This window comes from Ictalurus punctatus, chromosome 6, assembly GCF_001660625.3.
Source record: "Ictalurus punctatus breed USDA103 chromosome 6, Coco_2.0, whole genome shotgun sequence".
Classification (NCBI taxonomy): Eukaryota; Metazoa; Chordata; class Actinopteri; order Siluriformes; family Ictaluridae; genus Ictalurus; species Ictalurus punctatus.
The window spans coordinates 30,940,663-30,966,386 of NC_030421.2; the positions used below are offsets into that span (position 1 = coordinate 30,940,663).

The 25,724-nt window shown below is 40.0% G+C and overlaps 1 protein-coding gene across 2 annotated transcripts in view; it reads right to left on the reverse strand.

The window, feature by feature from the left end:
• Positions 1-25,724, reverse strand: part of ctdsp1 (CTD (carboxy-terminal domain, RNA polymerase II, polypeptide A) small phosphatase 1) — a 28,756-nt gene that overhangs the window by 925 nt on the left and 2,107 nt on the right. The window contains 4 exon segments of one of the 2 annotated variants that reach the window (NM_001201154.1): positions 2,219-2,311; positions 4,105-4,161; positions 6,002-6,103; positions 10,961-11,115. In NM_001201154.1, the coding sequence (NP_001188083.1) occupies positions 2,219-2,311; positions 4,105-4,161; positions 6,002-6,103; positions 10,961-11,115 (407 nt within the window). 2 annotated transcript variants of the gene reach the window in all.

Consider the following 25,724-nt stretch of genomic DNA (forward strand, 5'->3'; position numbering starts at 1 on the left):
ACTCACATCCACACACTCATTTCACACCTACGCGCAATTAGCGTAGACAAACTGCCTAAACGCCCGTTTTTAGACAGTAGGATAAACTGGAGTACCTGGAGTAAACCCACATGGACATGGGGAGAACATTCAAAAATCCAAAAATACAGTAACCTTACTACTATCAGTATTTATTGAGTATTTAAATGATCCAATATTACATATCTGTGAGTGGCAAAAGTATGTGAACCTCTAGGATTAGCAGCTATTTTGAAGGGGAAACTAAAGTCTGGTGTTTTCAATCAATATGATGACAATCAGGTGTGAGTGAGCGTCCTGTTTTATTTAAAGAATAGGGATCTATTAAACCCATTTGTGGAAGCGCACCATGGCACGAGGACCTCAGAAAGAGAGTCGTTGATGCTCGTAAGGCTGGGAAAGGTTACAAAACCATCTCTAAAGCGTTTGGACTCCACCAGACAGAGCGCGTACTGTTTCGCTGCATCTGGGACAGGACGGCTTGAGATCATCGGTGGAATAATGAATTCTGAATTATACCAGCGAATTCTAAAGAAAAATGTCTGGACATCTGTCTGTGATCTGAATCTCAAGAGAAAGTGGGTCATGCGGCAACACAACAAGCCCAAGCACACAAGTAAGAATGGCTAAAGGAGAATAAAGCTAATGTTTTGGAACGGCCAATCAAAGTCCTGATTTTAATCCAATAGAAATGTTGTGGAAGGACCTGAAGCAAGCAGTTCATGTGAGGAAACCCGCCAACATCTGTTGAAGCTGTTCTGTACTGAGGAATGGAATAAAATTCCTCCAAGCCAATCTGCAGGACTGATCTACGGTTACCGAAAATGTTTAGTTGCAGTTATTGCTGCACGAGGGGTTCACGCCAGATACTGGAAGCAAAGGTTCACATACTTTTGCCACTCACAGATGAAATAATTTGAACATTTTCCTCAATAAATAAATAAAAAAAAAAAAAAGTGTTATTCTTCTGTGGAAAAATTAAGTACACCCTTTTTCTTGCATGTACCGCCCATTTCAACACCCCCCCCCCCAAGGCTTTGGACTGATGGCCTCACATTATCTTCAAGCACTCTGCGATATGATGCAGAATTCATAGTTGAATCAATGAATACAAGCTGCCCAGTCCCTGAGGCGGCGAAGCAACCCCAAACCATAACATTTCCACCCCCATGCTTCAGAGTTGGTGCTTCTCCTGAAAAGCTGTCTTTGGTCACCACCAAACATATCTGCTGTTACCGTGACCAAACAACTATCTTTGATTCATCTGTCCAGACTGCATTATTCCAAAAGACCCGGTCTTCGTCTATATGCTCACTGGAAGACTGCAGTCTTGCTCCAATGTTCTTTTTAGGCTTTTTCCTGGCACGATTTCCCATGCAGGTCAAATTTATGCAATCTCTTCCTGATTGAAGAAGCATGCACTTTGACACCAACAGTTGCAAGGCTCACTAGCAGATCCTGTGATGAAATTTTGGTGTTCTCGGAGACTTTTTTTTTTGCATCAGACGGTCTGCTCTTGGACCGAATTCGCAGGGACGGCCAGTCCTGGACAAAATGGCAGTCGTTTGAAATCTGCACCATTTGTAGATGATTTTCCTTACAGTGGAATGGTGTGTTTCAATAATTAGGAGATCTTTTTAAATCCCCTGCCAGACTCATAGGCATCCACAACCTTTTTTTCCTGAAGGCCTTGTAGAACTCTTTAGTTCTTGGCATGATGACAGAACACACCTCAATAACAAAGGGCACACCAGACACTAGATATGAGAGGGGTTATAAATAAAGCAGGTTCTCATCACTGGCACCCAATCTTGAACACCTGTTTCTAATTTTATGGATTTTAAGGTGTGATAAATGTAGGGGCGTACTTTCTTTTTCCATCTGACTGATCTGGTTTTTCGTTCATTTCAATTGTGAAAATTACAACAAAATATATTTTATATATATATATATATATATATATATATATATATATATTTATTTGTCATTTGATAGAGTGCATCAGCTTTATTAATAGGCACTGTATATATAAAATAATAAAGTAAAATATATATATATATAAATAAAGGGACAACAACAATTTCCATGAGGTGTACTTAAGTTTTCACATGACTGTATTACTTGCCTGGCTGGGCTCGCTAATACATTTATTTGTCCACTCCCGCTCTTATATGCAAGGGTTACAGCATGGAGCCCTTACCTTGGCTAAGCTTGCAGTGAACAAGACGCACTCAAACAATTCGCCCATCCGCTTTAAAAACTCATCAACATGAGGTCGCTTCAGTACATACACCTGGGATCACAGGGGAAACAGAACATGAACACGAATTAGGGAAACAGAACTTACTGAAGTCCGAATTTTATAGCAATCATTATAAAAAACATTTGGCCAAAAGAATATAAAACAATCTGACAGTGGATCAAGTCACTGGAGTATATAATGTAAATCAATAATTACACATGACAGATTGGCAAATAAACACTCTGGCACAAGAGCCACTTTATAGCACCACCAGACAATTATGATTGCTCATAAAATGGTTACAACGGGGACGGCCGAATTCATTTTTGAAGCTGATGGACTTGTTCCTGAACCAAGTGATCCTGAATAGGCTTTCCCGACATCACAAGCCTATCCTGGATTACTTGAATCAGGCCAAAGCCGGCAAGTGTCTTCCAGAGTGGGGCTGGTTCTGTCCTTGAAAGGGGCCCTGGGGTGTCACACTGCCAGGACCTGGAAGCACAGGGATGAGTCTGGACACAGATTAAAGTGCGGTGGGTTCTGGTGTAGCCACTCGTGCTTGCGCTATTTCGTCAGGGCACAGAAATAACCCTCCGCTGCTCACAGCCATCAACGGAGAAGGCCATGAAGCTGTCATGCAGCACACTGGTGTGAAACCTTACAATAACACAGTAAAACACATGGCTGAGGTGTTCTGAACTACTGCATTGCATGATGCTATTAAAAGCGATACTGTATCTGATGTGTGAAGAATATGCGCTTAACACGGGAAAGGCACTTGCGCACTTATTCACAAGTGTATTACTTAGTGCAGGTGGTTGGGATACCTGAAATATACACTGCCTGGCATGCTTAGTATCTTCTCATTTAATTCTATCGCCTGCCTCATATCTATATAGCAGCTGCACTAAGCACCATCATGAATAAGTATAATGAGATTTTAACCTTCCCTGGTTGTCTTTATACCTATATATGTACTGTACATCAGGTGATGGTAGTTAAGATTTACTACACACAACCTACATTCCATCAAATTCCATTCAAGATGACTATCAAGTGCTTTATTCCATGACATAACGATTGATGAACATTTTACAAGGCACATTTGGTCGTAGCCTGATGTAACAGCGCTGCTATTTAAAAATAAATAAATAAATAAATAGAAACCCCAGTTTTTTGTTGTTGCACAAACCAAAGATTCAACATATACAATAAAGAAAATGTTAAAATGCATACATGTTACAATAATAATGCACCAATACGTTGGAGTTTTGATTGAAATTCTTTCTGCCCAAATGGAAATAGTGTTTTTGCTTCACTATTCAAATAGGAATTAACTAAGAGATGACTGATATGGTTTAAAAAAATAAATAAATAATAATATTCATGATATTTTTATTACGATACTTGAAGACATCTTTATGATACGTTATATTCATCATAAATTTGAGACCTTTGAATTAAGGTTCTGAGTTTTCTCCCAAAACAACAACAACAACAAAGGTTATTTTACATGCCACTGAAGTTGTGGGACATTTTTGTACCAAAATATTGACAAAGTATTTTTAAAAAGGTATAAATTTGGCTTTTATTGATGGTTTAAACTTTATAGCTTAATCTTAAAATCACAGAATTATATACTAGAACCTTACAATTCCATGGTCCTGATATTTGCTTTTGCTAAGGTTTTCTAACAAAAACAGATATAAAGGAAACAGTGGAATGATATTATGTGGAACTATACATTCAGAGATGTTTTATTCGATATTTACAAAAAGGAACATTCAATGAGAAAGAGCACAGAAAGTGAAACTGACACAAATCTGATGTTTCGAGGTTCTCACCTGGTGTACGGCCCCATCGATTTCCACCGGAATGATAAAATCGGCATTGTTCACCGGCTGTTAAAGGCAAAAACGTAAGACAGCCCAGTTAGTTCGGGGAGCAAATAAAGAGAGAGATAGACAGATCAGACAGAAAAAAAATAAAAAATAAAAAAGATATGAGTTAAGATAAGAGAAAAAGACAGGTAGACAGATCGGCCAACTAAATAGACTGAATAAACAGAGAAGACAGCTTGATCGAGTAGACTGACAGACACAGATATTTATTTTCTTATAATCACTAATTGAAAATTGTTTTAGATCGGGCAAGTATTTTTTCATGCCCTTTATAAACTATAGTAAGATTGACGATTTACTCGTAAGCAATTTGTGCACATCTTAATGAAATGCACCATTTATCTGCAGCGTACCATGGCTGTACCGTGCTATTGTGCCGTGTGTGTGTGTGTATTTTATATTCGGCTGCACGTGAGTGAGTCATTCTGAAAAACGTACCCTACAACCTCATAACCGCCGAGATGTACAAAGCCTTTTAAAACATCTTAAATAGTTTAGTTAATCAGGAGTATGTACTAATGGAGTATTACATTCATAGACTGTGAAGTAAGATTTAGCTAGGCAATCATAACAGCAAATGTAAAAAAAAAAACAAACCAAAAAAAAACATTTGCACAGCCAGACCACAATTCGACGAGCAACGAGATAAATATCAGTTCAAGACTGCACTGCAAAACAAACATACTCGTACAGAGGTAATAGTGAGACCTAAAGAAAAGGAAGTGGCATTGCTAACACACCTAACTGTCACCAGTGACACAATTCTACAGTGTCATGGTTAACACCTCACCATGGAAAAGAATACTTCACCCTGTTTTTCATTAAAGCCTCGCATACCTGCTCGCTGATGTAATGCAACTTAACTCAGCAGGAACAAAAAAAAAAACAAAACAAAAAAAACAAGGTTTTCTGGATCTCCCTCACTTAAAACTTTATTGACAAGATATATTATACAAAATAGAACCAAGTGAAGATTAGGAAATGAAAAGAAAGGAATACACAGGAATAAAAAAAAAACAAAAAAACAACCTAGATAGAATGCAATAATAAACGTACGTATGATTTAGCGCCGTGGGAGCTAAAAGCCTTCGTTATTTAGCCAGGTTTTAGAGAACACGTACGTCTATTGATGCATCGTTATCGGAGTAATGTAGCTGGCGCTACCAATCGTTTTAATACGGAGCAGATGAAGACAATAGTTAATTATAAGCGAATAATAATTTAAAAAAAATAATCCTAAAATCGGTTCTGGAGCATACAGCTATTTGTGCATTAGACTAAATAGCAAACATCATACTAACAAGATAATAATAAATCCAATTCCAATTATTTTTTAATAAGATGATTCGTAATACTTTAAAGATTTAAGACAGCTCAAATAACACTTTGACCTTCATTGGTTTACATTATCGCACTCTCCCAGTAAATGAGTGGCATGGAAATGAACATGTGATGTTACTTGACCAGAACCACGTGTACCCTTGGGACCTTAGTGATTTTCGATATGTGCGTCCTGCGGTGTCCCGGGCCGTCAAACTCAACATGCTACATTTGAGGAAGTTGTTGTGTTGCTTGACGTGTGAACACTTTCCTTACACATATTTTCCAACGGCAGATGAAATCCTATTTGTACAGACGTATCCATTAGCAATCTTATGAAACTCCTTGATGACAGAGTGAAGTTTGATAAATGTTGACGTAGAGATATCCGACACCGCGTCGGATCCCGTAACCGCCGTACACACATGCTCGCTCGAGCGTGCCGTGAGGGCGTCATACTGACTTGCGCTCGTGTGCTAACGGTGATGAAGCGGCTAGAGGCAAATCGCATTCAATTTACCTTAAATGAACTGTGCACTAGCGTCTCATCCAGATCGATCACTACGCAAATCTTTCCTACGTCTTTAGACTTTATCTGGGGAAGAAGTGGCTTGGCTGGCACCTGTGAACAGATAGTTGAAGTAAATGAATAGTTTTATTAGACAACCCACTATCGAATAAACCAATTATACACTTTTTTTTTTTTTTTTTTTTTTAAGCATTCAAAGCGTGAAATCAAGCAAATAATAGAAATCAGGTTGAAATGGTTAAACAGCAGTTATGTTGAACATTCGAGAGTTAAGTGTTAGGTGAACATTGTATTTTGTAGACGAAATACAGCTGATCTGAGCGATAAACAGGACAAAGATATCCGGTGTTATGGGTGAATAAGCCAGGTTATGGAAGCGATTGACCATAAGGCAGCATAAGGAAGCTCTTTGACTGGTTTCATTCTTCAAACAAGATCGTGTGACTGTATGCTACCGGGGTGTGATTACACTTCTGAACGCCAGCTGATTCTCGATCAAGAAGCACCAAAAGGCACATAGGGCTTATGACCGAAACACTCGCACTTTCTAAAGGAGGATATGACATACATGCATACAGAAAACCCAGCTCCAAACAGTCACTCGAAAAAATCTCAGAGTTCATTAGTGTTCCGAGAAGGGGCCACTAAATCAAATCTTTCAAAGCTCCAGACTTAAATAACAAGCCACACGGCATGGAATACGAACCCTAACACGGGGGCTTCTTTCATTTTCGCTGCTTCGTACCATCTTTCATTTTTGTTGACATCGTGCTCACTACACATCTTATAAGCTCGTCACGCATTTAAAATTCTCGTGCTGTTTGACACTTCGAACAGATCTAACGAAACCACAGGCGCAAGCCGGACACACGCTTTCGTCATACCACTCCCCTGCGAAACCCATGCATTTACAACACCGAAAACGACAGATCATGCTTCGAAGTTCTAAAGAAGGCCGCAGACATTGTTGCGCTCAGCACGCGCGACCTCGTTTACAGTAGCGCACGGGACTCTCAAGCACTGTACCTGCTCTATAGACTGCACACAGAATTCACAATCGCAGGACTCGGCGTAGTCCTCGTCGTCAGATGCCTCCGTGTCCTCGGAAGCTTCGATCTGATCGGAGGTTGCGTTTTCACCGGCTAGGTTAAAAAAGTCGTCTGGCTCACCGAGCTCGGTCGGTTTGCTTCGCGCAACTTGATGTATTATTCCGTCCAGTGTTTCGCTACACTTACTCTGAGGTGGAAAATCGTCCTTTTGCTCGGTTGTATCGGTTAGCTCGAACGATAGATTACAACACCCTGGAGGCTCTGGATCTTTGACGGGATCTTTGTCTGATTGCAGTTCGACGGCATTTTGCACAAGCAGTAAGTCATGGGCGCCATTCTGGGGATCTTCACTTGCATTTAACTCCTTGCATTGTTCAACGGCCGATACGACTTCGGTGCATTCGTCAACATCAGCTACCTCTTCAGAGACAAATACAGATGTGTCTACATCTTCACAGGTCTCTATCTCGTAAAAGCAAGGTCCATGATCTCCCTCTGTTTCAACTTCCAACTCATCTTCTTCATTTATTTGGGTATCATCAGTCAAGTTAGACCAGCACGCTTCATTTTTATTTGCATTTTCACTTTCATCCGGTCCGCTCTCCAAAACGAGGTCGTGTTTAACTTCCTTTTCTACTGGTCTGAAAACCTCAGTGACCTTTTCAAAGACCTCACTTTCTATAATGCGGTCATCCTCTGCATACATTCCAAGGGTAGATATTTCCCGTCCATGACCTGCGCTCTGAACGGGACAGGGATCCGAGGTATCGCTCTTGTAAATGCTTTCATCCACAGTGGGAAGTTCATCACTTTCACTCTCAGAGGGGTCCAGTACAATCATTTCCCCATGAGATTCAACAATCTTTTCATCTTTAAAGAAGACTTCAGGGTCCTGGTCTTCCACACCATGAGCTGTGGTATCTTCATCATTAAGCTTAGGTTCATGATCTTCCTCGTCAATGGACACTGCATGTTCAAGGCAGGGTGTACGGCTTTGGACCGTTTCTATACCGAGTCCAGAGCAAAGTACCTCTGCGTATGTTTTATATATTTCTGTTCCTAAAGTTTCTGGTTCAGAGCAGGATTCCTGAGTATTTTCATGTGCTTCTACTCCATCGTTTGTATATGAATCAGTGGCATCGCTAAGGCCGTCGATGACCTCGTGTGACTCCTGTCTGTGTCTAGTACAACATTCATCTGTCTCAGGGAGATCACATATAGGTTCGCCATCATCAGTTTGTATAGGATCGATCTCCTCTGGCTCATCTATAAAACTTTTAAATGACTCATCTGTTTCAGCACTGCCTTGGCTTTTGCCATCAATACAGTCGGCATATTCCTCTTCGCTACAATCGTCTATTGACGCTTCTTTGACAACTAACTCTCCAGCTCTGCTTTCATCATATTCAAGGTCAAATGTTCCAGCCTTAACGTTACAAAGTTCAAACAGTTGGGAGTGCACGTCGTATTTCAACTGCGCGTTTCCTCTCATTTCGCACTCCTCACAAAGTGTCCTCTGATCACTGGAGGTATCCAGAGGTTCAATTACAGGTTCAGCTTCAGCATTACTGTCACAGGAGAGCAATTCATTACTTGGCTCACTGACTGCAACATTAAGGTCCTCAACGTCCTGCATTTCAAAGGTATTATTTTGGTGACCGTCAACAGCGAGAAACTGTGAGAGCCAACGAGCCTCGAAGGTTTCCATTGATCCAAAAAACATCATATCACACTCTGGCTGCTTTTTGACCTCATTTGTGTTGCATTCTATAGGAGGGTTTTCTCTAGGGAGTTCAGAGCCCGGTGTTCCAAAGGCCTCGCACAATTCAGGAGGGTTTCCAAAAGATTCGCTTTCTCGCGAGTCTTCAGAATTCCGAGCAGGCTCGGAGGACTCGCGCTGTTCAGAACTTTCACATTTCTCAAAGTATTTTCCACAACTTAAGCACTGTCCTAGCATCTTATCACATTCGATTTCATATAAAGACAGCTGGCTATAATCTTGTTCAGTATAATATTCGAAGCTCTGATTCTGCTCCAGTGTCAGTTCAGCAAAGTCATTGCAGAGCTGGCTTCGAACTAAGCTCTCAAATGAGTCTGTACGGGATCCTAGACTGTTTTTTGCACTTAACTCGCTGTCGTATGCGTTTTCTAGTTGTCCGGCAGGTGCTTGCTGCTCAAGGGACCCAGACAGTCCAGCTGGCATGCTTTCTTTAGAGGCCTGGCACATTTCAGAAGATTCAAAATGTGTGGTATGGCATTCACAGGGCATGTTTTGATTGTTAAGCTCACATTGTTCAAAGGATCTGCATCGTTCTTGATCCAGCTCAAATACAGCATTTTGATCTGGTTCTCCGTATTGCTCATACAAATCTGAAACGCTGATCTCTTCAGAACCTTCATCACTACTGTCCTCTTCTAAAGGTTGTTCAGATTCAGTGCCGTGCTCATAAAGCATTTCAAGGTCTGATAAATCAACCTCTTGGATTTCGGTATCTACCTGTTCATAATACATACAAAGATCAGGCATGGCCTGAAATAAGGTGAACGCCTCCGGTTCATCTTCTTCCATTAGAGTTTGGTCACTAATGTTAGACTCCATGTTAGATTCAGAGCATTCACTGTTTTCAATCGAGTGGACATCACCACTGCTTATTGAAAAAGACTCACTGTGCTCCAAGTCGAAATCAGACAGACTGCTGCTCTCGGAATAATCCAGTTCGTCTCGCTCGGTTAATTCTCCAAGGAGCTGTCCGTTTTCGCTATAATCTCCATCAGGCTGCGTTAGTCCAGAAACATTCTGGTGCACTGTAAAATCAACAGATATTTTCTGCTCTGCAGAAATCGCGCTCGATTCGGTTGCATTTTCCAAAGACTTGCTCTCCTCTGTAGGACAGTCTTGCTGTAAGACTTTTGAAGGATCAAAACAGAGTTCAGCTGGCATATTAGCTTCAGTGTGCTCCTTCGTTAAAAAAAAAAAAAAAAAAAAAAAAAAAAAAAAATTTAAAAAATTTTTTAAAAAAAGGGGGCAGAGGACTCCAAGTATTTGGTGATATTGCTCTCCACAGGTTAGTTGGTGTCCTTGCGCAAGTTGCACAGCTCAGAAGCCATAAAACACTGCAGACATTCTGCAACAGGTTCGCTTGCCCTGCAAAGTGTGCAGAGCCCAGAGGGCAGAAGCGGGTTGGCGACGTCTGCCTGCAGAGGAAACTCGTGGGAGTTTGTAAATTTGTTGAGCCTGCAGGCTGCCTGGGACATCAGCAGTAGTGCACACATTGACATGACGGGCGGATCAGAGCGACACCTCCAAGTCCTGCCTGGGCTTCAACCCGCCTTCAGGAGACCTACAGATTTATTTTGGGGGGCTTCAGAGATGTGACAAATAACTCCCAGAATATCAAATCACTATTAAAAGCTGAAGTAAGGCATAAATCTGAAACGGACACCCAAGCAGGGTCTTGACCACCTGATCTGCTACTAGTTGCTAGCTAGCATGTTATTTTCCAAGAATGGGGTTCAACTGAGTCATGGGCAGCTTTGTATTATGCCAAGACACAACAGCATATGGTTACATTCGACTGCTATTTTACAAATCAGACAGACTTAACCCGTTTACCTTGCATAGATTAAATAGAGTAAATAGGATTTAATCTTTGGTTAGGAAATGCAAACAACAGTCATTTAGTCAATTCTAATATGATTCATGACCACCGTCATGATATTTGATCACTGGCCATTAAGAATTATGATGTAAACAGGTAATAAAAAAAATAATAATAAAAAAAATAAAACCCCAAGGCTTCGGTTTCTCTTGATCAGAATGCCCCAGAGCCTCAGAGCAAAGACTGAGGCAAGAAAGCCACTTTTGATTAAAACCTTTAAGAAATCTCCGACAAGGCCTTACTTTTGAGATGGTTCCATTCTCTTCCACCAGGAGCGGTGCATTGTTATTGACAGGCAGCTGATCGGATTCATCATGGCATAGGCAGCAGAAGAGGCTGTGGAAAAAGCCACGGTTGCGGGGCTTCTTTGAGTTTGACGTCACATGCACTGGAGCACCTGGACAAAAAGAAAAACAAGTCACATAATCAGCATCTGTCCTGGAAATGGGTATTTACTTACATGTTACATGAGATTCGTTTTGTATAAACACTTCAGAAGTTAACGGCATGATTCAAAATTTCTTTCGAGCAGGGCTGCAACTAACGATTATTTTTGATAATCGATTAATCTGTCGATTATTTCTTCGATTAATCGTCAGATTAAACGGCCAGTTTATATTTTCCGTATTTTAAAAAATTTCACATTATTTCACATTCTGCCCGATGTTGTCCTTCAAACATGGTGCGAATTGAAGGCTATGAAGAAGGTATTAAAACGTATCTATGCGGGCTATGCTATACATTGCGCAAAGGATTTAAAAAAAATATTAACATAAAATATTAACTGATTGTCTGCAAGCTTTAAAGCAGAAGTTAAATCTCTATATTAAAAATCGTAAAAAAAAAAAAAAAAAAGAAAAACAAAAGCACAAACTAAGTGTTAACTTAGTGACGAGGTTGAACGTGCTGCGGTAACGCACACATTCACTCACCTGAACACAGTAACGTTATTTTATTCTGTAAACGTATGACACTTCTTACGTTTGTATACAATGACGTGTTATAACCCCATTACAGTTACTGCACTCATAAAAGCACAATTACTTTTGTTTCTAAACATCGCTGAATATAGCACTGAACAACATATTTGATCAAAATGATTATTTTAGTCAGAGATATCGCGCTTTCTATCGCGCGCTGTTTGACTGACGCGTATGCGTGGACTCGCGCTCGTTCGGTGAAGTTTAACGGAGACTCGCTCGCCGTCAGGACGAGCCTTTATGCAAAACGGAAATACTGGCGTGAATTTCTAACGTTCACGGATAAGGATAAGAAGGTAAAAAATGTCATTTCTGCGCTGAAGAAAACATGTCCGGAGCACATTAAACAACACGCGTGTCTGGCACGAAAAGCCTCGGTAGTACAATTACGAGTTTGAAGTAATTTGAAGCGCTTAATATAAAACAGTCTCAAGTTTTGGACGACCCGCATCGTGTACTTTTCCCGCAGCAGCTCACTCTGTGACCGCCGCCGTTTTCCAGACGTCTTTTATTCATAGAAATGCGTTTTTCACCATTGTGAAGTGACATCACTGATGGGGGGGGGGGGGGGGGTCGTGTCTCCTCCAATGTTGAGGAGATACCAACCCCCCCCCCCAATATACAGTACCAAATATTTTCTATATGTCCCCCTTTAATGAACCCTGCCAACGGATCTGTCTTTTCTTCGTCTATTCTATTTATCTATGTCTATTCCTTTTTAATATATTTCCATTTGTTAAGGAAAATCAGTGCCCCCCCCCCAATTGTACACTTGGTTGCGCCCGTACTCAACGCAAGTTGATGTATTTTAGCAGCTCAGTCTGCGAGAAATGGAGACGGCAGCCGAGCGTAGAAAAGTGCAGCAGAGCATACGAGCTTTTTTTTCGGACAGTAAGTAACTAGATACGTAAACAGTAGGTAACTCTAGCTTAGCATAGAAGCATCACACCATGGCTTGGTTTGTTCTTAAGAACGTCGATTACCTTTTGATATTTACACACCCACGAAGTAGGCCAGGCTAACGTCAGTTCCAGTTTTTGACCGTTAACGCTACATTCACTCGCGGATCCTCCCGCCGAGTCCGCTGTGAACCCTCACGTTGTGAGGGACTGTTATAAATGCGAGTGAAAGTGAGGAAAGTTGCACAGCATTTCGTTCCTTTACACTACATTTGGGCTACAGACAACTAAGTGGACCCTCCCATCTAATGTCCATACCATGGTTACGCCACTGTGCTATAGTGTTCAAAAGCAAACTACATCGGTCTGTACAGGACTCTGCGCAGTTTTTGGGTGCTTGATATTGATATGATTGATATTTCTAAGAAAGTATTCAAGTCCATTATACTTTTTTTTTTCATCAAAATAGTGAACAGTTGCCTTGAAATTGTGCTGTATGCTATTCGTTTTAAAAAAAGGGTAAAGCCATAGACAGCAGTCATTAATTGAAAGCACATGTTCGCCACACCCACAGGATCCTGAACACATGCGGTATTCCCTCCACTCCCTGCATTCCCACAATAACAACAGATTTCGTCTTAGTCACTCATTCCGGGCCAAGATTCTCTCACATATCTCAGCATTGTTTGCTAATGAACGGGATATTTGTCAGCAACGAGAGCAAATAAACACAGGGGTTCAGCGAATAGTGAGACATTACGGGGAATCCTTCTGATTAGCGACCTATGTTTGGCTCTGGAGGAACAGCATGTAAGGCAGGCGAACGGTGACAAGTGCTGGCCTTTGGCAACACAAAATCTTGTCAACTGCAACCAAGATGGAAGAGGTCCTGTCAGCATGAATGATTAGCCTGCCGGTCAAACCGCAACTAGGCTCATCTGTACGAGAGAGTGGGGATAGTTCAGTGGGGTAATATTTGCAAAAAATTCACAATGACACATCACTACAACATGACAAAGATGGCAGATTAACAAGGCAGTATATATATATCTTTTTTTGTTTGTTTGTTTGTTTGTTTTAAACATAAAACAGCTCTCATCACCACTTATGTCATGATCCACATAATAAACCTTGGCCTGATTCAACCTCTCCTTGGGGGCATGGGCAATTTGTTTGGTCTCCATAAAAGTGCTCGAGATCTCCAAGTGTGTGTGTTCTTTTACTGTCTCTCCATAGAACATGTCAAACGTCTCCCACCGAGAACCTGGCAGGCCTTATTATAGGTTGTAGGATAACATGGCAGGGCTGATCGGAATCCTAGCCACCATGAATGGACAGTAACGGTAAGACATGACTGAAGGAAGAGACCTGAGACGAAACATCATGCTCTTCTCTGTGTTGACTCTTCTGATGTTACAGATCAGAGCTTTAAATAGCAAAAGACAGGCAGCTGCTGACAGTAGTCAATGATGGCACTCTCCATATATATATAGTGCACTCTGTTCAGCCCATAAACGGAGACGCAAAACAAAACTTTCTTGTGTGTCTGACCCGGCCTAGCCAAATGTTTATCTTGTGCAAATATACTCAACAAAACTGATTTTACCAACATGATTAAGCCAGGCTGGACATGTCCGTAAATAAATAAATAAATAAATAAATAAATAAAGACATAAAACAATTCAATATGCATGAACTGAATTCAAAACACACTGAGCTTTATAGACATTTTGCAGTCTCTTGTCGATGTGTGTGATGCTGTGGTCCTCAATGTTAGACAGTGTTCTGAATGATGATGAAAGAAAATGAAGGTCCGTCTGTCTCAGTGTAAACTGTATACGGTACGTAGTTAAAGGTATCCGATCCGAAACATTTTTAAAAGTCTCTCTACTGCTAATTCATTGCGGTTAAAGACCACTGAACATCTGATCTAATGACTGTGATATGTGATCCCCTTTTACAATCTAACGACTTGTTCCACAACAGCGGCTCGGGGTAAGAGGGGTGGCAGGTTCAGCTGCATTACCACAACATTTTAAGCAAGGCTTGCAGGCATATCGCATAGTCTAAATACCTTCAACCATGGTCTTGTGATAAAAAAAATAAAAAACGAACAAAATAAGGTTCATTTTATTTTTGTCCGATTAAATATTGTTTCGTAAGTAGTAATTTTCAGAGATTTATATTTAATTCATTAATGATTGCTTCAACGGTGGGTTTTATCTTAAATAGCTATATCTTTAATCTTTTACACACAGAGCAATGTACAAGTGTGGTCACAAATTATTATTATTATTATTATTATTATTATTAGGAATAAAATGTAGGCTTTATAAAAAGGCATACATTTTATAAACCACAGTTTGGGCTAAATTGACCAAAAACACTAATTTAATGATATTTAAAACTAATTCTAGTTTTCAGAAGAAGAAGAAAAAAAAATCCAAAGGGCATTTTTACTTAATTGTTTGAACGGCCAACCGGTAATTTAGAAATTTATCATCAGTACCTCTTTTACAATTATCAAACGAAAACTATCAAATGTATGTTAAAAGTTAACAGTCAAACTATTAACGATAATAAAACTAACATATACAATACATTTGTTGTTTTAGTACTTACTACAATAGCTAATAGTAGTAGAAACACTACACAACAACCCGAAACCCTTCTGAATAAGGACGGATCGATTCATTCCATGACAGCACAAAGGCCAGAAAAGAAGTTCAAGACAATGAGAGCATGTCCTAAATAGAGTTTTGCAGCTCAACTGGAACTCTATGTGCAAAAGAATCCCTCTGGAGGCCCCACTAAAGCTCCTCTTTCTCACTATCTCTCTCCCTCTTACAGACCCTGCCGCTGGAATGCAGCCATTTTGCCGGCCCATAATCCTGTGCTGTGCAGCGAGGCCCTGCCAAACCAAAATAGGAACAGGAAGTGAAGTAAGTGCCGGCTGTGTGTGTGCAGCCTCCGCCGTATCACATTTCACACAATGAGGCAGGTACAGAGTAGACAAGGCTGCAAACAGTCCAAATTACCCACAATGCCAAGCACACACTCAAATCCCACAAAAAAAAAAAAACCCACAGAGTCAGTGAGCGCAGCTGCACACAGTATCATTTATTTTTGTTGACAGGCATGCGGATAATCACAAATTTTGCTAAAGGTTACAAGATGTTTGGGTAATGCAGTACAGCCTCCTCTACATGAGTCAAACATGTAACACGAAGATATGAACATGGCTCAAATCGGTGGGTTTCCTTTATAAATATCAGGCTAGGCAAAGCTAATTTAGCCAGACTGTATTTGTAGCCTGTAAAATGGCTACGGTTAGCTGTCAAAAACAAATGACTACTGATTACAGGTAAACTTCTTAACTTTGATCTAACTTAACAGGTCTAGAGTTATACTTACTACCTATATGTTCTTAAATAGATTTAGTTTCTTAGATAAAAAAAAAAATGCTTACCTACAATCCTTGTAGAATAATAAAAAAAAACATGATTTTGAAGAGAACCTTTCACTGCTAGGTTGTAAACCAGCGACTCATTCATAACTGCGAATGTTTTCATTTTCCAAAAATATCCGTTATTGCCCGTTTCCAGACCGGGCAAAATGACTGCGATATATCTGGAGGCACCTGACATGAATTAATAACTAAAGGATCACCACCATCCCACAAAAGTCCTAGCTAGCTAATATTGGAGAAAAACAACCAAATGGTTACGCTCTGAGGTGATCCAACTGTATAATGCGGTAAATATGATTACGCCATTAATCAGAAAACTGTGAATCTTGTAATGACAGCAAGTCATTTACTGCTACATACAGTGGCGATCAAAATTATTCGACCCCCATCGCAAATCAGGTTTATTGTCAAAATGTACAGACTTTCAGCTGTTCGCAATGAACAGAACAAACAGGAGCGACTGAAATCGTTCGACACCACGAACGCTTCAAGTGGTTCCCCCAAATTCAACTGAAAGTATGGTCTTAATCTACTGCCATTTTGAGCACTTTCTGGATTCTTGAGTCGTTTACACTTAGCGTTTAAATGCTCTAAACCTAAAACCTTTTTAAAATGACGTCAAATGGTAACCTTCATAATATCGGCTCTTCTCTCTTCTCTTTAATCTAGCGTTTAGTCTTAAACCCCTTTTAGCTGGGCTTCGTACGTAAAACATCTGTGAGGAACACTTAGCTAGCAAGAAATTTGATAAAATCAGTTACGGATAACTAAGGGGGGGGGGGGGGGGGGGGGACATTGACAAACAAGATATCTGGTCAGTGATGGTCCCCAGATGGCACTGTCTGCACAGTTTGCTATCCATTAAAACGAGGAAGAGACAGTCAGTCCGAAACAGACTATTCTCGGCCAGGTCTTTCGGCAGTCCACCATTATCTATGCAATAACAAAATGAAGAACAGGTGTTTGGACCCAATGCTGGAATGGAGCTGGACGATGTCTTGACAGTTTTAAGAGGTCACAGTGAAAGCTTGGCCTCAGTAATCATAAGCCAACAACACATCATCCATGTTACAACACAAGTACAAGCGAGAATACAATACATCTCCTGGAGAGTCTTTCAGCTCAGGTCATAAAAGAGATTATGACAGAGTTATGCAGGACCGTAAAGTTCTGGATGACTGGGTGGATGGATGTAGGTGGTCAATACTGGAGTGACGCCTACTCTGTCCTAGCAGCCAGGGAAAAAGGCCCTGATTCTTCAGTGTGTGTCTTTCCCACTGTTACGTAATGTAACAGTAGGTTTTCCATCAAGAGCTGAGAGGGTGGTCCCAGGGTGGAAGCCAGAGCTGATGACGCAAGTTATCCGACACTGCTCTAGTTGAAAATGGTTTGTTTTTTGGATGTGTGCGCGCGCGCATGTGTGTGTGTGTGTGCATGCAGGCACTTCTAATCTACGTACGCAGAACAAAGTTTTACTAAACACTAGGCAAAGCCGATATGACAAAAATATCATAATACATGATGCATATGTTTGCTAACAAACTGCAAAAAAAAAAAAAAAACTGTAGTACAAAGAAAAGCCATTATAAAAACTTAGTTGATACTTTTAATTCATTTGAACAAAATATTTAAAAAAAAAAGTAATAATAATTTACCACTGAGGAGGACATTTTTGTAATTTGTAAAATGTAAACATTTTTAGATATAAAACTTAACATCTCAACTCGACATCTAATCAGCTACCTTCAAACAAACAAACAAACAAACAAACAAAAAGATACTGAGATACTCACGAGATCTCAGAAAAATACATTGCGACATTATATTTTTATCTTCATATTGTTCAGTGCTCCAGAACACACCCATCAAACAGCCGATTTGTCAACAATCCTTTAACATTATGGTGCAACTGTTCCTTTTTCACTATTCATTTTCACAATATTACTTTAGCTTCAGCTCGATATGGCTTGTAGGCAGTTTATAAAGATCTGCTGAGAATATACGGTACTGTGCGAAAATCAGAAGGCACGTACAAAGAAATGCCGTAGAGCAAAGATGCCTTCAAAAAGAATGAAATGAAACGTTTCTCCATTTAAAAAAATACTATAAAGAGCAGTAAACAGCAAGAAATGAAACAAAGGTAATATTTGATGTGACGGCCCTTTGCTTTATATATATATATATATATATATATATATATATATATATATATATATATATATATATATATATATAATAAAATAAAAAAAGTAGTCTCTGGTAGAATTGGTGCAGTTTTATATGGTGGAAAATGAATGTTTGGAAATCTAAAATGTTTTTGTACTGACTCGATAACGTAAAACTCATAAAATACAAAAGGAAAATCTATAACAAAAAGTTTGTACTAAAAAAAAAAATATAGGCTGCCTAAGACTTACGCACAGTACTGTGTTTCCCGATTTTTTGCTAGGTTCGGATTATGAAAGCGCTGCAGTATTTCTGAATAATACTAAATATCCAAACATTCTTAGGAACACGCCAACAAGTACAGACAAGCAGGCTTGAGAGCGATGCTGCTCCGAGATAAGACACTCTGGGGGACAGGGATATGTTTACGAGACGTCCGGAAAAAGAAGCAGACAGGGCAATGACGATCACATGACCACAGAGGACAGAATTTCCTCAATGTATTTTGATGCATTCTTGAAACGGTGCAAGAGTGTCTCATTTCCTTCAGTAATGCAGAGGGGCATGTTTTTTGTTTACCGGTGACCTGAGGGCGTGGTTACTTACACACCAGCAACGCCAGGTGTTCCCTGCAGCATTTCTTACAACAAAACACTTGCATAACACTTTTGGGGCCAAATTTCTGTATGTAAAAAAAGTTCAACCGTCCCTTGACGGGTAACAATAACAGATGGAGGTCCAATTCTAATCACAGTCATCAAATGCTTCTCTAATTTTATTATTACATTTATTCATCTTCCAGGCACATATTAGCATCTGCCAGAATCCTAGCAAAGCAAAAGAGCTGAGCAGTTCATACTTTGGAGCCGGGATTTCTGAAAATCATTATCATGTGACACTGGTTTCTACTACATGTTAGCTATATTACTCTCATAACTCCAGGGCAAAACTAGAAGAACAGATCAGACACCAAATGTGCATAGGGCTGCATGATGACGGGAATAATGGGTCTTTTTTTTTTTTTTTGGTCTTTGACAAATTCTGTAAGAAACAATATGTATATTTATTAAGTTCTTACATTACTATAACAAACTACGGTAGCCACCTTTTCCAAGCAAACGACTGCTCATCTGCATTTCGATTAGAACGTTAAAGGAAAATGTTCGAATGAAACCAGAAATATTAATGCCTGGTTAAACAATTAGCTGTGTAAATGTTTGTTCATCTGTTGAAGAAGACCGATAAGCCACATGTGGGTGAAAATCAGTCCTGATAAACACACACTCATGTGTCACTGGCAGGTTTTCAACGCAGCTGCACGTGCAGCCGTAACTCGCTCATCACATTCATTCATTTCATAGATTGACTAGTCATTTGTTTAGTAACTGGGAATTGAATATTAAATACATAACCATTCGTTTAAGAAATATTGGTTCCGTCTCACTACAAGTGGTCTTCTTAGTCGAATGAAAATCCGCTCGAAGCTTTCCGACGTCGTTTCTCCCCTTTTTCTTTCCGGAGACTTGTGGCACTTCAGGTTAGTGTGTGAGGTCATGTAGTACAATCTCTGTGCTAATTGGTCGCAGTGAATCGGGGGAGGAAATCGCGGCACTCCGTTTCTGCAAACGCTGCTGTTTTGAAGTCAAATTACATTGAGAAACTAATTCGAGATCGGTATTTTAACCACAGTTTTAGTGCAACCCATTTACAATGTAATTTTCTGGCTGACCTGTATTCATTTTATTTTTTTTTATTACTATTTCTTTGATAATCTAAAGTGTTCACAATCTTTCACCCTGCTAGCTAACGTTTGTGCTATGCTTGCTCTAACACACCCATTTAACCTCATGAAGGCCTTGATGAATACATAATGAGTTGTCTCTGGGGTGTTCGAGCAGGGAAACCTCTGCTCCATTGTACTGTCTGGTGTAAAAATACACCGGAAACGGGACTTGCGGAAAACACGTAAACTTCTCTGAATGAACCTCACACTACTGTGAAATCTGTAGCAGGTCACGGATTTAAGCGGTGTGGAACGCATTTCAGGAGAAATGTTTTAAATCGATGCATATGAAAAGTAGCTCATATGTTTATCATTAGGGAATGATAAAGACTACTTTAGGCATAAATGTGCCATGCGATGAATGTACCGTCTCTTTTATTTGGAGAGAAAGTATGTCAAATTGTGCTACTGGGTATGTGCAGTTCTAATAAACATGCTGTTTCCTGTTAGATACTGACATAGCAGCAGAGGTACACGGGCCCCGACATTTTCATGGAAGCGAAACATGTTCAAAAAAAAACAAGCGTTCATTTCAGCACACATAAGGAAATAACAGAAATTAGTGGTGAAAGGACTGAAACTTTTAACTGATTGGTATCAGTTTCTACAATATAAATAAAAGCCATCATGGCCAAAGCTGGTCTCTTTTTCTTGCCATGTGTTCACATATTCCACATAAATACTTTTGTAATACTACACTAAAAAAAAATTTAGAAAGCACAAAAGCATACAGGTTTAGGCCATCCACAATTCCATCGGGAAAATAAGGACTTTGGAGTCATTTCCACGGAAAACGAGCCTGGTAGTGGGAAAAACAAGTGCTAGTGCAAAAAAAAAAACAAGCTGAGAGGTTCGTCAGCCATCCTGTTCACCCTAGAACCGAGTTGAACCAGCGTGAGACTCCCCGCAGGTCACCACTCTTAAAACACAATGCTATCAATCATCAAAACACACTGTACTTATGCTCTACTGCGAGCAGCTGCTCTGAAATACTTTCGAGTTTTACCACACATTTTTAGTAAGGGTGCATTAGACTAGCTTTTTATATCAAAGGCAACACGATTCGTGCCAGCCAAAATAGCACGCTTAGCCGAAATGACCACGTTTACATTCAACATTTATTCATTTGGCAGATCCTCTTATACAGACCACGTCGTAGATGGTGCACTGTGCAGTCGGTATACATCAGAGAGATTTTATAATATATAATCAATGCATTTAACAACATGTAATAGTTATAATATTTATGTTTGATAACAGATCTCTATGTATTCAGCTAAAACTTTTATTTAACATCCTATACGTTTCCTTTTTTAACGTGGTAGAGAAAAAGAAATATTTTGGTTTTGCAAACTTATATTGTCGTGTCCAATCAGCTGCTTGCTGATCTGTTAATGAAGTACTGATGTCTCAGAAAAGTTACTCTGATGAAATCGATCAGTAAGCGTTTAATCTTGGTCAGGGTCACGGTGGATTTTGAGTATTAAGGGGGAATATGGAAGTCTATCGCATGGCACCATGCGCACACACACACACACACACACACACACACACACTTCACATACAGTATAGCAGTATAGTGGCAATTTAATGTAGCCAGTCCACCTACTGGAATGTTTTGGGAAGTGGGAGGAAACTCTACACAGGGAGTTTGATTGAACCAGGGACCCTGGGGCAGTGAGGTGGTAATGCTAGTCGCTGCACTACTCCGCTGTCGGTTCCTTTTTTATATATAATACTTACATGTAGGGCTGCGACTAATAATTATTTTCATAATTAATTAGACAGGCGATTATGCACAAACTGAGTGTTACATATAAACATATAAACTTCAGACTAAAACTTTTTACTTTCAACTATTTGTCCAACTACCCAACTATACATCTATATATTATATATCTATCTATAATCTCTCTCTCATATATACACATATACACATTTATCGTACCGTTTTAATTGGACGTTACAGATATTACTCGTGCTCCCACCGTGTATCACCGCGTCGACACTGCGAGTGTGGAGCAATGCGGCCTCGTTACTAACAGATCACTTTAGTTATAATAAATGACACAATTTACACTGCAACACGCAAATACAGCACAGAATGACAAACTCGAATTACATAAATCTTTTAAGCAACTTCCACCGGTTTCCCCAAGCCCTTGCACAGAGGAGCATACTTGATATAAACATATGTTTATGCTGGTGCATCACTGTTGTGCTTTCATGCTACGCTTACAAGTTTGCAGGTTACAGTCTTCTTCACAACTTTTTTCCCGCTGTCACTTGACGATTACGCCGATGTCTGATGGTGACTGAGGTCATGTTGAGCATGACCTCAGTAACGCTGACATTAGCAGAAAACCCAGCGTCGACTCCAGTTTACTGTTTAAGCTAGCGGCATCACGTTACGTGCGTACGAAATCATGTGCGATCGACTGGGAAACGGCTTATACTTCCGGTTATTAAAAAACCGCAAGTGTTCCAGGTGAGATGACACTACCCTTCTGAAATTCACACACTAGACGGTAGAGTACATGGTGCATAGTGTAAGTGCCTAGTACGTCATTTCGGACACAGCTGTAGTATTTAAATGCGTGTTTTCCGGGAAACAGAAGTAACGTAATGAGTAAATGTATCCCATGCCACGTGCAGACCAACTAATCGATAATGAGATTCATTGACTACGGTTTTCATAATCGACTATTATGATAAATAATAATCATGTATATGAAGTTTAACTCCCGTTCATTCCTGACTTCTTGGGCACCCTGTATTATGATATTGTTATTATTTACATATTGCCCTGCCCTAAAAGACACAAAAAGTTTAGCTGGTACATTACAAGCTGAAGTGTTGTGCCGGTGAACAGAAGGTCAAATTGCAGGACTTGCCCAAGAGCCACTGCTGGGTTTTTGAGCAAAACACTTAACCCTCTATTTGCACAGCTAAGCTTATCGCTTATTAATCACAGATACACTTTTGCTAAATTAATACATGTAAATACAGTAAAATATATGCACTGGAGTTATATTGTTAGATCTGCACTCAAGTGTTGTCGTTTTTATTTATTAATGCCCTAAAGGTTAATAAATAAATAAATAAAAGACGAGAAAATCAAAAGTATATGACTTCCCCAAGAATACAAACGGTCTATCGAGCAATAAATTCCACTTAGATATTCATGGTTAGCTTATTTAGGGAAGCATTAGAGCAATGACATTGCTGCCAAGTAGCAAAGGTTTACGTCTGCCGATGAGCATTATGTTGTAAGTACATAATGAGTGCAAAGTAATGCATAATCCAGAAAATCCAGAAAAGTGTCAAACCTAAATATGCATGGATTCATTACCACTATGAAGCGACTAAATCTGTCTTTCAGATAAAACATCCTTCTAGAAAATGACTATATTTGTACCCGTGCTCAAAACCTAACAAAACAAGTAGGAAAGAGTTAACCATTTACTAGAGGATGTTTAGAGCATTTGAAAGCATTACAACACGCTGTTTACCTCACAGATACTAGCCTTGAGCACTGAGGCGATAAGGAGAACCTCGCATTTACACGACAGCGCCACAAACAATGCGATCAACCACATGCGAGGAAACCTTTTTTTTTTTCTGCGCATGGGACATCCTGCCATTTTAGCCATCGAGCTGCAGAAAGTGACAGTGCATCACATGATGACCAGCCTTTGACCTGCAGTAAACAATTAAATGGCAGCACAGATTTAGTATACACCTCCAGTACTGGTCAAGCACTAGAGGACTTTGTGCATCAAATGACTTGGACTGAGGAGGCTTTAAATGGGCAGATGGTGTGAATTCAAGCCAACAATACACTCTAGACAACAAATGAAGTAAAGTTTCCGGACCACACAGTGTAGCACTGATCATTCCACTCACGGACACAGTTTCGTCCCTTAAAATACTCCGCATACGGGCTTGCTCTGAAAGGAAAAAAATAAATAAAAACTGACGAGTGGATAAATGACGTAGGTGCAATGTAAGACAAACACCTCAGCCTTTCAGTCAAACTATTCCAAATAATCCTCAACAGCCTGTACTACCAGTTATATACAAATTATTTTACACCACAGCACTGTTGAATATGTAGCATTTTTGTAAGGAGGCTCCAGTGTCAGAGATAACGCCATGACGTTACGTTTTCTGACACAGGACGGTCTTAAGACCGTCCGCTTTGTGGTTTCTTGGTAATACGATGAGCTGTGTTTTGTCTTATTAACTTCAATGGAGAGAAAAAGAGAGGCTGGTGTGCGAACACCCGTAGCTGTTTTAGCATAAGAAACGTGTTTTAATGGCCATTACACTACATTAAATGTCACTATAAAGGGATCGAAATTATGAAGCATCGTTCTTCAATAAAATATTACTGTTGGCATAAGATGAATAAACCACGTCAAGACATGCTTGACATAACCGAACAATAATCATCTTTTGAGCGGTATCGGTAACGCTAGTTTTTCCCACAGTAGCAAGCCACGTTATGCTTTATTGCTTACCTACATATTTCCTGCTAAGTTGCTAATTAACTAAACAGCACATCATAAACATGCTCCTGCAAATCTAATAGGATGTGAATGCTTTCAAACCAATGCTCCATACTTTATATTAGATCTCCAAAGTCAACAAATAATAAACAAACTTCCTGCATTATGTACACTGTACAGTAGACCAAAGGTTTGGCTCCTGGAGGGCCTGTGTTGTCTTGTACTTTCCCTGTTGTGAAGCACATACTAAACCTGGGAATTTATTGAATCAGGATGCTTTAAACAGGTTAACCAATGGTGCTGGACCTACCAGGAACAGCGACCCCTACAGTACATCCACAGCACCAATCAAACAGCTGCATCCTTCAGGTTATCGGCAGCCCTGATAAGAAATTCCACTGGGAAAGTAATTGGGAAAATAAAGTCAGAGTTGTGCATGTTTTCACATCAAACATCAGAATGCAGGAAAAATGCCAAGTCAGTGACTTTGACCGAGGCATTGTTGTTGATGCCAGATGGGCTGGTTTGAGCATTTCAGAGCATTTCAACTTCCTGGGATTTTCATCCATGACAGTCTCTAAACTTTACACAGAACGCTGTGAAAAACAAAACAAAACGAGATCCCGGGAGCAGCAGTTCTGCAGAAATGCCTCGTAGATGAGTGAGGTCAGAGAATTGCCAGACTAGTTTAAGCTGACAGGAACGCCATGGTAACTCAAATAAGCACTCGATACAACCGTGATGAGCTGAAAAGCATCTCAGAACGCACAACACACTGCACCTTGAGGGAGACGGACTACAACAGCAGAAGACCACATCACAGTCATCAGATCTGAGGCTACAGTTGGAACGTCCGCACCAGGCGAGGTTTTTCCCCCAATCTATGTAATACATGTATTGTATACATACTGTAGATGTACACAAAAATATATAAACACAGCAAGTTGTATCCTACATCTCAGTAGAAACCAGTTACACATCCATCCATCAAAGTGACCAACAGAAAACCCCCATAAGACACCACATTCTCAGCACAGCACTAATGTTAGTGTGCGTGTTCCGCTTGTACAAGAGTATCAGGCCCAGGAGCTTTACGGGAAGTTTTAAACATTCGCAGTGCCGGGTTGAGAATATTCCACCATTTACATAATATCTGCTCAGCAGTGGTCTTTAGGTTGATGGACGAGTAGATGATACC